General features: G+C 48.8%; 2 protein-coding genes across 6 annotated transcripts in view; one reads left to right on the top strand and one right to left on the bottom strand.

The window, feature by feature from the left end:
* Nucleotides 1-5,346, top strand: part of RAVER2 (ribonucleoprotein, PTB binding 2) — a 29,137-nt gene extending 23,791 nt beyond the window's left edge. For 2 of the 5 annotated variants that reach the window (XM_030953682.1, XM_030953680.1), the window contains exons 10-12: nt 130-241; nt 556-704; nt 3,947-5,345. In XM_030953682.1, the coding sequence (XP_030809542.1) occupies nt 130-241; nt 556-704; nt 3,947-4,063 (378 nt within the window). In that variant the 3' untranslated portion in view covers nt 4,064-5,345. Of the gene's footprint in view, nt 1-129; nt 242-555; nt 705-3,946 lie in introns of all 5 variants that reach the window. The other 3 variants (XM_030953678.1, XM_030953679.1, XM_030953681.1) reach the window with 3 other exon arrangements.
* A 127-nt stretch (nt 5,347-5,473) lies between these two features.
* JAK1 (Janus kinase 1) overlaps nt 5,474-12,689 on the bottom strand; it is a 50,336-nt gene continuing 43,120 nt past the window's right edge. Inside the window, exons 15-25 of the mRNA XM_030953497.1 lie at nt 11,670-11,797; nt 11,300-11,435; nt 10,797-10,948; nt 9,860-10,010; nt 9,471-9,565; nt 9,033-9,225; nt 8,705-8,829; nt 8,135-8,307; nt 7,660-7,777; nt 7,296-7,406; nt 5,474-6,708 (exon numbers count right to left, since the gene is read on the bottom strand). Coding sequence (XP_030809357.1) covers nt 6,607-6,708; nt 7,296-7,406; nt 7,660-7,777; nt 8,135-8,307; nt 8,705-8,829; nt 9,033-9,225; nt 9,471-9,565; nt 9,860-10,010; nt 10,797-10,948; nt 11,300-11,435; nt 11,670-11,797 — 1,484 coding nt within the window. The 3' untranslated portion in view covers nt 5,474-6,606. The remainder of the gene's footprint in view (nt 6,709-7,295; nt 7,407-7,659; nt 7,778-8,134; nt 8,308-8,704; nt 8,830-9,032; nt 9,226-9,470; nt 9,566-9,859; nt 10,011-10,796; nt 10,949-11,299; nt 11,436-11,669; nt 11,798-12,689) is intronic.

The raw sequence follows: 12,689 nt of genomic DNA, 5'->3' as shown, positions 1-12,689 counted from the left end.
TCAAAAGTTGCATTTCAAAAGGTTTTTTTCATAGGACTAAGCTTTTCCCAAGACCCTGCTAGGCCACTGAACCTTATTTCTGACCAATTTTATATGAATTTAATGCAAACTGCCCTGTCCATTTTTCAGACGCCCTTGAAAAAACAGACTTCTCTGCTTGGGGAGCCCCCAAAAGAAATCCGGCTGAGCACCAACCCCTACTTGAATTTGGCAAGTGTTTTGCCTGGTATCTGTCTGCCAGGTAAGCAAACATTCCATGGATTTCATTGCAAATTTCCACAGCCAGAGCGTGGCAAATGTTAATCCTGTTTGCCTGGTAAATCCAGTGCCCACAGCATTTATCCTCTTGGAAATCTTGTAGTGTGTCTCAAAACTGCAAAGTCGTTTATCCTGATGGTTAAACAGGGGTGCATTTTCAGAGGCTCACAGACTTCTAGAAGCCTTTCAATTATTAGTAGCACTGATTAATTTTGGGCATAAATCTCAATTTTAATCCTGGTATAGTGTGTTTTACAGTCAAGGTGTTGATCCAAGCTCTGCTCTTTGTGTTCCCAGCAGCAATTGCCAGCAAAGCCTCCAGTCCTCCACAGCAGACCAGCCTTGCAAACAACGTCGTGGATGCTGCTGTGTCTCAGGGAACTGCATCACAACATGCAATGGAAAACTATTTCAGTTATGCCCAGCAGCCTGGGGAGTACCCACAGGTAGGAATAATCCCACAGCCTGGTGTCCCCTGGGCTTCTCCCAGAGCTGCTCCTTGTTTTCTCTGGGTGTTCTTCCTGAGCCTCTGCACTGACACTTTATCTGATCATTTCAGCATCCAGAGCAGATTTAGCACAAAGAACTTTCCCTGCTGAAATCACAACCCTTGGAAAAATTGTTTCTTGAGAGCCTGAACTGTGGGCACTCACTAAAAATGACTTCTCAGCACCTCTGCTTTGGCTTTGTCTGCCTTCAAAACCAGGGGATTTTTCTCTTTGCCTCCCCCAGAAGTTTTTAAGTCCTGAGCTTTGGCTGGATCCCAGGGCAGAGAGCTGCAGTTGCTGCACAGCTCGGGGATGTTTGCCAGCTGCTCTCATGCACAGGATGTGCTCCCCATGTGGAGATCAGAGCCTGGCCAGGAGCTGCAGGCCCTGCAGAGTGTGCAGTGCTCAGAGCCAGTTCAGCAGGACACTGGCAGAGAAAGAACATCCCCATATTTGCATTAACCATCCTGAGTCTGTAAAACTGTAACTGTTCAGGTCAGAGCTGAGAGCTGCCTCTCCCCAGGGGGACACACAGACTGGGCAGCTGGCAGGGACAGCTGTGACCCCAAACTCTTGGCAGCCAGGGTTTGGCTTGGGAGGGAGATCTCTGAAGTAGAGAGAGCAGCCTGGCCACAGGGTTGGGGGACAGGGTCACTGCACAGAGCTTTGCCAGGGGCCACACAGCCCTTGGATCAGATCTGCTGCTAAAGGGGCTCCAGGAGAGCTGGAGAGGAACCTGGGACAAGGCCTGGAGGGACAGGAACAGGGAATGGCTCCCACTGCCAGGGGCAGGGATGGATGGGAGACTGGGAATGGATATCCTTGGGAGGGTGGGGTGCACAGAGAAGCTGTGGCTGCCCCATCCCTGGAGGTGTTCCCATAACAGGAATTGTCCCTGCCTCACTGCCAGGCCAGAGGTGCCTCCTGTGTGTTTTAGGCACTTACCATAGTTTTAACTGTTTGATTTGAGCTTCACCACTGGTGCTGAAGGTGTTTTGGTGCTTCTTGGAGAGCTCTGGGCTGTAAGAATTGTAGGCAGGCATGGGAGAGGATTTCTGCTCCTCTGTAGGAGGCTGTCCAGCAGTGGTACCAGCATTGTGCTCAGGCACGTCACTCTACCCAGGCCAGAGTGGATGGCTTGGAAAATGAAGCCTCTGAGGTGAGAAATAATTTCATTTTCTTGCTGTCTCCACTGGCTGTTGCTCCCATCAATCAGCTTTTGGACACCTGCTTTGTGTGTTGGCACAGGAATGAGGGGCTGCAGAAGGCACTGCATGGGCACTGCTGCAGGGCAGCACCCCAAGAGTCACACCCAAAACACCCCTCTCTAAATTCCCACCATCCCAAAGCACCTGGAATGCTCAGCAGTGGGTTACAATACTCCCACCAGGAGCAGCACACCATTAATGGCATTTCCCAGTGCTGAATCTCCCAGCATTGAAAGGCTGTTTCTTGCCCAAGCTGAGGGTTTTGTGAGCAAGGAGAAAGACACTTTTGAAAGGAATGACACAAATTAAAGCATCATCCAAACCCCACATTTTGCTCCAGGAATTGCTGCACCCCCGAGCTGCTGTGAATTGCACCTCTTGTGCCTCAGGTATTTCCTTACCTGCTGAGAGCTCATCACAATAGCAGAAAAAAAGAATTATTAAACCTTTTTTCCTTCTACTTCATGGATCCTCTTCTGGATTCAGGAATCTGCAGGTGGATCTTTCCCAAACTACAGCACCTGCCTGCAGGTGGTGCCTTCCTTTTTGAGTGGAGCCCCGGGAGCCCAGCCGGGCTTGCAGCCTCCTCCAGCAAATCCCTTAAAGCAGGTGAGAGGAGGAGGAGGAGGAGCAGCGCCTGCAGACGCTTCTCCCTGCCTGCTGCTGCCCCCGGGTGGAGCTTTCCCTCTGCATCCCTGCTCCACGCAATTCCTGGGAACGTGAGAACAGCTTGGGGCCAGCTCCAGAGCCCTGCAGGCCCTGGGGTCAGCTCCTCTCAGTGCCCCAAAAGCCACGGGCAGAGCCAAGCTGGGTTTTTGGGAGCTTCTTGGAGAGATAGGAGTGCAAAAATGCCTGGAAGGAGGCAAAAAAAACTAGGAAGAGAGGAGGAGGAGGTTGGCACTGGATTTAAATGGGTGTTTGCCTGACTTGCAGATGGTTTGCACTGGGATAGAATCTCTGAAGTGGAGAGAGCAGCTCAGAATTGCCTGGAAAGCGAATCAAAAAACACAGGATAAATCTCAAGTTTTAGGATGAAAACTAGTCCTTCTTCATAAGTTTAAATAGTATTGTGTAATTAGATAAAAAAGTCCACATTGCAAACCACAAGTAGTTAGTTACTAAATTAAAAATAATTTAAGTATCATTTCTTAGTTAATCCTTAAAAAAATCTTATAAAGAAAAAAACACAACTCCATTTTTAGTTTATTGAAATAAAGTACTACAAAACTCACAACTATAACATAAAAATTATAACATAAATTATAATGTAAAACTAGAACATCAATAAAAACTAATATCTCTGCTGCTCAGAGTGACTCTGAGATGCATTAGAAAGTTTCTTTTCCCAGCCCAGTGGTCGAAGAAGGAATCAGAGCTCTTCAGTTCTCGGTTTCAAGGTTGTTTATTGTATCTTATCTATAAAATAATTGTTTCTTTCTCCTGTCCAGCTGAGGTCTGCTCAGCAGGTCAGTCAGAGGCACTCTGCCTGCCCCAGGGCAGTGTTATCTTTTACACTAAAAGCTACCTGTACAATATTTACAATTCCTTCCCAATACTTGTCACCTGTGTTAGACAGTGAGCTTCTACTCTAAACCAATCCAAAAGTGCCACCAGCACAGCAGAAGATGGAGGCCAAGGAGAAGAAGGAGAAAGGCTGGACACACCCAGATCCCTCCATCTTGCCTTTTGAACCCCCATTCTAAAAACCCCAAAAATATTTCACCCTGTGATAAATTCACTATCATTCTACTTAAAATTTCGTGGCTTGTAATTCTTCATATAAAGGTTGGTAATTGTTTTTTCCAAGGGCTAAATCAAAGGCACAGGGGCCTTGGGCTCTGTGCTGAGGTCTCTGAGCCCCCAGGCAGGGGCTGGAGCCCTGCAGGGCAGCGGGAGGGATTTCCCGGGTTCCCACACTAACAAACATTTAAGTCCAGCCCATGGAATGCCAGCGAAGCGAGCAGTGACAGCTGTGCCGTGTGTCGCCCGCAGGTGGCCCCGAAGCGCAGCTCCTCGTTCCTCGTGTCCTGCCCCGAGCCCGGCCCCGCGGAGCTGCCGGGCCCCGCGCGCTACGCGGAGTCCTCGCTGAAGAAGAAGCGCGTGTATTGATCCAGGGCTCGGATCCAGGGCTCCCAGGCCAGCGGCAGGCAGCTGGGAATCCTCTGGATTTATTGCTGCCTTAACTTCCCACCAGGAGCTCCTGCTGAGCGGGGTGAGTGTCCCAGAGGAGCCAGCTCTGCCCGGCACTGCCAGGACAAAGGTGACAGAGGTGGTGGCTGCTCTCACTTGGACAGGAAGGGACAGCGTTGGCTTTGTCACCTGTGGGACAGAGCACAGGACCTGGGGAGCTGGGGCAGCTCCAGCTGAAAGCAATAAAAACCCAGAGGAAAGAAAGCTGATCCTTTCTCCAGTCCTCAGCCTGAGGAAGTTAAAAGAGGAAGTCTTGATAGTAATTATTTTGTATTTTTTTAACTAAGAATGTGGGGGTTTTTTTTCCAACTTTCCTTTTTCCAGGATTAAGAGCTCTGCATTTACAGCCTTTCAATTTTTAATATTTCTTCTTAATCCTGGAATGGAGCGATACCAAATGGATTCCCAGAGCCTCGGTGATGTTCTCAATAAATACCTGTTCAAAGGGAGATGCTGTCCTGGGCTGCCTTGGCATATTCCCTGGGATTTGGAGAGCTGCTCCTTGGACAGTGGAAAAACTTTGTTTTTAGGCTGAGAACCCCCAGCTTCCCCATGGAGGAAGTAATTCCCAGTGTGAGGCAGCCTCCTCCTTCCACAGGTGTGGGACAGCTCTTCCTGGGCCACCCCACATTGTTTCCCACCTTTGAGTGTATTTTCCTTTTAAAGACTTTTTGTATTTTTAGCTCATTATCAGCTCTGCCTCGAGCTGTTCTCTTCTGCCCTTGGAGCTGGAGATCAGCAATCCTTCCTTTGCCCTCAGTGACAGTAGATGAGGAGCCAGCCCTCATTCCAAGGCTTTGCCCCTTGGAATCCTGCTGCAAATCCATCTGGATTGAGGTCACTGAGGCCAGGAGCCACCTCCTCCTCCCTTTTCTTTGCTAGAGAACACTGAAGCCATTTTTCAATACTGATTTTTTTAAATTAAAAGTCTTAAACTTTTGCCTTTCAAGCTTTGGGATGTGACCAGGATCCACATTTTCAAAGCTTAAAAAAATCCCAAGCAAATTCCCTCTTCCCTCAGCTGCTGGAACTGCTCCACAGACAGGAGCCAGGAGCTTTTCTGGGATTCTGCCTGTATGTATTGATAAATTCGCTTGTAATATTTTGTTTCAACTGTTTGTATATGCAACTTTCTCAACTTGTTACACTTTTCAATGAAAATAAATTGTTGGTACTTACTTCAAGTGGATTTTTTTGTGGGAGGAAAACAGCCCTGGACTCCTTTAATCAAGTAAGGTAGGAAAAGGTTTTAAAAGAACACCATTCCCATGGAAATTCAATTTTTAAAACTTTCCTCTGTTTAATTTATGATTAAAAAGGGAGGCACATGGAGAAAAAAAAATTTATTAGACTTGTTTGTATAAAGAGTAACAAAGTGCTTACAGATTAAATTCAGCTTCCTAAGTGACATACAGAAACAGTAACACTGTAAAAATAAATCTGACCTCCTTGGAGCTCATAATTACCATTTTTATATATATTTTTTTATATATATATATATATATATATAGACCTCTTTCTGTTATTGCCAAAACTGGAGGATCTCTTCAGAGCATTTTCCAACTCCAGGTGTGGTAGGAAACATGACGGCAGCAGAAGGTTCCAGTTAAACCACTGAGTCAAAATGTTCTTTAAAAAATTGGTTGGAGGGGTTCCCAGTCCCTGGGACAGCCCAGGGTGCTCAGGCCTTTTTCCTTTTGGATAATCCTGGGTGCTTAGGCCTTTTTCCTTTTGGATAATCCCCTCCAGGTTCTGGGCAAGGACTGGGTTCCTTCCCAGCTCCAGGAATTCCTTCCCTGCACATCCCTCAGCACCAGGGATGCACATTCAACCCTCTAGGGATGCACCCAGGCTGGGGGCTCCAGGGGAAGAATGTGGGAGTGGAGTTAGGAAAAGCAAATTACTTATCCCAAAATTGGGCTTCTCACTGAAATGCACAACTGTGCCTGCCCACCCCTCCACACTGCTGGGGTGGTGTTTTTGAACACTTCTTTTTAAATACCTGTAAGAGCTCTAGACTGGGGCCTGGTGGGTTTAAAAAGAGCTGAAATTTTCGCCTCCCCTATATTTTTATGCCAAAGTTGTTTTGTTTGTTACTAGGATTTAAGTGCATGTGAAGGATATTTTGTCAGCCGACTTTAAAATTATTAATTGAGCCCTCTTAGAGCCACTGGCTGAGGTTTGAGCTGAGAAATGCAGTGGATTTTCCCAGCTCACATCATCCAGCACGGCAATTCCAATTGTGGCACAGCCAGAATCAGAGCAGGATAAAACTGCCCTGCAACAGCAGCAGCAAAGGGAGCTGGAGCTCATTTTGCCCAAATTTTTAAAATTCTTTTAATCCCACTCTTCAATCTTCCAGCCAGAGTACAAATTACAGGAGTAAAAAAAAAAAGTAAGAGCCTTGGGCATAGATAGGTTGCTGGGCATTTAAAGTCCTGACAGGATTAAAAAAAAATTATTTACATTTTACTCATAATTGTTTCAAATCCTTGGATCAGGTTGTGGAAGGTGGTGCGTTCGTCGTGTTTGTAGATCCAGCACTTCCTCATCAGCTGATCCACCTGGCAACAGAACCAGGGACATTTTTAAAGGCATGAAACATTTCTTTGGGTTTGCCAGTGAAAACAATGGAGCAGAGTCTCCCTGAATGAACAGAAACTCCTCGGCTGTTGGGCAGGGTCAGCAGGGACCTGGGCAGGGGCTTTGGGCAGTTCCACCTGGGGAGCTGCACCCCAGGAATTGCCAAAATCAGAGGGATTCCCAAGGAATTTTCATGGATCCAGGTACTACAGCAAATCCCTGCCCCCCCTGAAGGGACATCACAGACTTGGGAATGTTAATACCAAAAATCATCTTAAACAATGCTTGAAAACCTTGGCAGTGCCTTTTCCCAGCATGCCTGAAGGTTTTCCTACCTGAGTGGCCAGGGAAGTGTGACCCCTCTGGGGCTGAACCTGTGTCCAGCAGGGACAGATGGACAGATCTTCCTTTCTCCCTCTCCCATCCATCCATCCATCCATCCATCCATCCATCCATCCATCCATCCATCCATCCATCCATCCATCCATCCATCCATCCATCCATCCATCCATCCATCCATCCATCCATCCATCCATCATCCATCCCTCCATCCCCATCCGTCCCTCACCTCCTCAGGACAGGTGGGTGGCCGTGGCAGTCTCTTGTCGTCCTGCAGGACCTTCACCAGCCGTGCCACCGTCATCTGTCCCTGCGTGGGGCCGATCATCTTCAGGAATTCCTGTGGGGACAGCGGGGTCAGCTGGGAGTGCCTCACCCCTCTGCCAGGACAAGCCCCAGGTGTTTCCCAGGATAATCCTGGAGGAAGGAGCTCCCCATGGAAGGGGTGGAAGGAGAGGAGCGTTAAGGTCCCTCCCGCCCCAAATGAGCCCGCAATTCTCTGATTGCTGCTCCTGTTGCCAAAACCAATAATAATTATTTTAAGATATGGGACTGAAGCAGCTCTGGGAGCTGTTTGTGTCGCAGGCACTCACGGCCATGGGGCTGCTCTCGGAGTCGCAGTAGGTGAGGAGCTCGTAGAGCGTCACCCCGAAGGACCACACATCGGAGGCGATGTAGAACTTGCTCTGCAGCAAACACTCCGGGGCGTACCTGGGGACACGAGGGGACAGCGTCACACCCGGGGACCCAGCCCTGCCCACACACAGCCTGAGCAGCTCAAGAGCCACAGCTGTGTTTGTGGAGCCTTGCACATAAATAAAAAGTAATACATAAGGTGTGTTCAACCTCACAGCGAGGCACAGTGAAACCAAGGAGACCCAACCCAAACTAGTGGGGAAATGGATCATTAAGTGCAGGAAGAATAAACAGCACAAGAGGTGAGGACAGTTCACCAGGTGCCTTTTCCTGTTCTCATGGTGTATCTTTACAGCACAAGAGGCCTTTTATAAAACCAGGAGAACCCTGGGGAGTGCAGGAGCAGAGGGGTCCCTGTGCCCCAGGCCGTACCAGAACACGGGGCTGTCGCGGTCGTCCTTGACGGTGTAATATTCCTTATCCGTCTCGATGGCCTTGGTGAGCCCAAAGTCCCCAATCTTCACCCTGTTCTCACTCTCCACGAGGACATTCCTCGCTGCCAGGTCACGGTGCACGTACTGACAGGAGCCCAGGTAGTCCATGCCCTGAGAGAGGAGAAAAGAAGCCTTTCATTTCCTTTATTCCTCCAGTACCTTAATCCCTTTTTCTCCAGTAACTGCTTCCTGACCATGCTCTGAACTCTCATCTCCATCCCTTTAGACTTCACCTCGCTCCTTTCCTCTTGCCAGAACATTCCAAGTGCTGCCCTCCCTCCTGATCCTCCACATCCTCCCACAGGAACAACTTTTCACAGAAAACTTTGGAACTTGGAACCTCCTCATTATTCCCCAGCTGGTCTTTGTGCCACTGGCTCCCAAAGCATGGGAGAGATTGCTTTAGGATTCTGATCCTTGGGGACAGAGCAGGAGAATGGGTTTGTTGCTGATGTTCTCCATCCCCCTCACCCAGCTGATGGAGCTGCAGGCTCAGGGCCCATCTCACCTTGCAGATCTGAACAGCATATCTGAGCAGCTGCTTGAGATTGATCTTGTTCTTGTTCCGTGGGAGATACTCCTTCAGGCTCCCGGAGGGAAGGAATTCCATGATGAGTTTAATCCCACTTCCTCCTAAAGAACAGAGCATGTTTGGTTTGCAGACCCTTCTCAACAGCTTTTGTACAAGCCCAGAGCACCAGCAGCATTTTAAACATCCCATGGCTCATTCCCATCATCCATCCCTGAGCCAATGCACAGGAAAAGCTGCTCCAGGCAGGACATTTATAAATTCTAAAGGAAAACCCATACAATTGTTAATATTCTGCAAGATTTACCATCTTCTGTGCAAATCCCCTTGTATTTGACGATGTTGTCGTGATAAAGATTCCTCAGGATTTCAATTTCCTTCTTGAGGTCAGCAATGTGATTCCCTCCACTCTCTGGCTTCAGGGATTTCACTGCCACCTGCTCCCCGGTGTTGTCACCTTCTGGGTCATACCTGCACAGCTCCACCTTGCCAAAGTGGCCCTGGGTGGGAGAGAAAGGAGCATCTTTGAGAACAACGCTCAGACAGCAACACCCAGGCACTGATTTGGGTGTCTGTGACACAGCAGGGGCTGTGGGGACAACCAGGCACTGATTTGGGTGTCTGTGTGACACAGCAGGGGCTGTGGGGACAGCCAGGCACTGATTTGGGTGGCTGTGTGACACAGCAGGGGCTGTGGGGACAGCCAGGTACACTGGCTGTGTCCTGGGGGTGACATTGCTCTTACCTCCCCCAAATCCCGGATCCTTTTCAAGAACCTCTTCTCAAAGAGGGTGGGATCCACCTCGGTGACAGGTTTCTTCTCTGAGACAATATCAGGATCTGGGGGGGGAAAACATCCCAGGTCAGATTCCGGCCTGGTCTGACATTCCAAGGCATCCTTGCTCTATTCCCTCTCCCATCTTTCCCTCCTTAGATCCCACCTGCTTTCTGACAGGGAATTCTCCTCCCCTCGTGCCAGTCTGGATCTGCTTCCACACCCACACCCAGATTTCTCTGGGTGAGCTTCCCACCCTGGAGCAGCTCCTCAGCTCCCATGAGGCTGGAAGGAGATGCTCTTCCAGGTCCCTCCAGCCCAGGATTCCATGATCCCTCCCTCAGTGTCCCAGGCCTTACTCTGCTCCTCCAGTTTGTTGATGTCCCTCATGATGGCCCTGAAGAAGGGTCTCTGGTGGGGGTCGTAGTTCATGCACTGCTTCATCAGGTCTGCCAGCTCCTTGCAGGACGGCGTGGCCAGCACAAAGTGCCCCTCGTAGAACCTCTCCTTCTGTGGGAGCAAACAGACATGCCAGGAATTTCAACTTCCACAGCTCCCAGTTCTGAGCTGGGCACTGGCTGGGCTCGAGGATCTCTGAGGTCTCTTCTGACCTGAGCACTTCTGTGATTCTACATCAGAGGATGTGACCATGAAATCCTTATTTCAATGTGAGCTTTGCCAAGGAAATCCCCCTGTTCAGCTGGAACTTGGATCTTTAGAGAATTCCTCTTGTGCTGAGTCTGGAGCAACCACTTAACCCATGAAGTGTTCAAAAGGTGCTGAATTCATTTTCAAGAATCATTTCCTGCCAGGTTTTCCCAGTTATTTATGCACCAGGAAATGTTTGCCAAGGACACCCTGGGTGCTCCTCACAGCCCTGGGAGGTCCCAGCTCCAGGCCAGGTGGGACAAGGCTGGGATGGGCATTGCCAGCCCTGCAGGGCTGTGGCCACAGGCAGGCAGGGCACAGCAAGAGGGACTCCAGTTCTTTAAACTGCAGGGAACAGCAGCAGTGTCCCCTGGGAGACCCTTTGCAATCAATCCAAAAGAAACAAGAGATGTTTGGGAGAATCTCACTCAGCTTCTAACTGGACACAGGGGTTAGAAAAGGCTGGGAGAACTGGGATTGTCCAGTCTGGAGAGGAGAAGGCTCCAGGGAGAGCTCAGAGCCCCTTGCAGGGCCTAAGTGGGCTCCAGGAGAGCTGAGAGGGACTGGGGACAAGGGATGGAGGGACAGCACACAGGGGAAAACTGAAGGGCCCAAGAGGATGGACCCAAGTTTGTACAACAGCTTTACCTCTGCCAAGGTCTTGTCTTTGAGTGGAGTTTCTCCATTATAGCAGATTTCCCACAGGGTTGTACCAAAGCTCCACTTGTCTGCAGCAATGCTGAGGTTTTTGGAATCCTCAACACACTCAGGTGCAATCCAGGGGATCCGCTCGACACGCTCTGGGGTGAAACACATCAGGGGTGAATATCACAGGGGGGAAACTGAATTATCCTTGTCTGAAAGAAACTGGAGCTGCAGAAATTGCCCTGTTGCTTGATTCTCAAATTCCTGTTCTCAGAAGGATTTCACAGGCTCGTGCCTGGAGCCCTCCACAAACAGATTCCTTCTGTCTCATCTCACTGGACACAGCATTTTGTAAGAGAAATGAATGCTCTGAACACCCAATGAGTATTTGCAGATCCATGAAAGCTGATTCCTGCTACACACAAATACAGTGTATTTGTATGAGAGCTGATCCCTGCTATGGCAGAGCCAGCTGTGGCTGCTGTAAATGCCATTTGTGGCCATACCTTGCCTGGAGAGCACCGTGATGGGGATCCCTGGGTCACTGAGCTTTATGAAGGGCCCATACTCGGTGTCAATGCCCTCTCTGGCCAGCAGGATGTTCTTGGTGCACACATTGCCATGCACTAAATCCTTGTCCTCCTACACAAAAACAGGGAAAGAACAGTGAGAGGGATATGAGTGCTCCAGGATATCCACACCACAGGGGATCTCTGAAATATTCTGAGCTGAAATCCAAAATTACACCTGGGAAGAAACTGGAGGAAGAGAAGGAAAGGAGGAGCCGGGAGATGGAGTGTTCCCACTCCAGCACTTTTCCTGGGGGGAAATGTATTCCCAGCTAGGCCCCAGTGCCTCTGCCAAGGTGTCTCTTACCAGGTAGCTCAGGGCACTTGCAAGTTGTTTGGCCACTTTGAATTTCCATGGGGTTGTGAGAACTTCACTTTTCTTGTGCATGAACAGATCCAGAGGCCCACATTCAACAAACTCTTCCACCATGATATCTGCAGAGGCAGGTGCAGAAAGTCAGTGCTGCAATGAATTGTTTGGAGTCACTGAATCTGTGTTCCCACCTCCCAGCCCCGATGGTTGGAAAATGTTTTTATTTCACCTTGCCCAAGGTGAAATATTTATTTATTTCAGTGCTCAGAGTCCAGATTAAAAGGCTGAGGGGCTTTGTGTGGCAAATGAACATTAAACCTGGAACCAGGCATTCCAAAGGTGGAATTTTAATGCACATAACAGCTCAGAAAAATCAACAGGCTGCTGTGTTCCCCTGTGCTCTTGTACCAAAATTCCTTCAGCATGGCCCTGTTTAACACCCACATGTAACTCAAATTCCTTTCCTGAGTTTGGAAGAGCTCAGGTTGGGGCATAAACCAATTTGTCTTTTAATTTTCTAAAGCTTTGCTCTCCTTCTGGTGTTCACCCACAACATTAGGACTGTCATGGCTTAAGAAGTCACATAAAGCTGTATTGTATACACTTACATTTTTATGTGTATATTTATATTTTACATGTATAAACATAAAAATGTATACATATAAATGTGTACATGCTTTATATGTACAAATATTACAAATATACATTTATTTCATACAAATGAATTTATATTTGTAATAAATGTAATAAATGTAATTGGGCAAATTTCACGGGGTGCTTTGCATCCCACACTGCCCCTGCCTCTGGCATTCCAGCCTTAGGGAAGGCTCAAACACAGAGCTGGAAAGGGAAATTTATTGGGAGAATTATTTAGAGCTGCTTTGCTGTCCCAGCTCCACTCTGGGAAGCTCCAGAGGCAGCAGCTGCCAGCCATGTCCCGGTCCCTGTGTCCCTCCCAGGTGCCATCCCCTGTCCATGTCCCTGTGTCCCTGGCAGGTGCCATCTTCTGTCCCT

Source organism: Camarhynchus parvulus, chromosome 8, assembly GCF_901933205.1.
Source record: "Camarhynchus parvulus chromosome 8, STF_HiC, whole genome shotgun sequence".
Taxonomy (NCBI): domain Eukaryota; kingdom Metazoa; phylum Chordata; class Aves; order Passeriformes; family Thraupidae; genus Camarhynchus; species Camarhynchus parvulus.
Note: the sequence above shows the minus strand (reverse complement) of the source record. Positions and strands in the feature narration are given on the sequence as shown.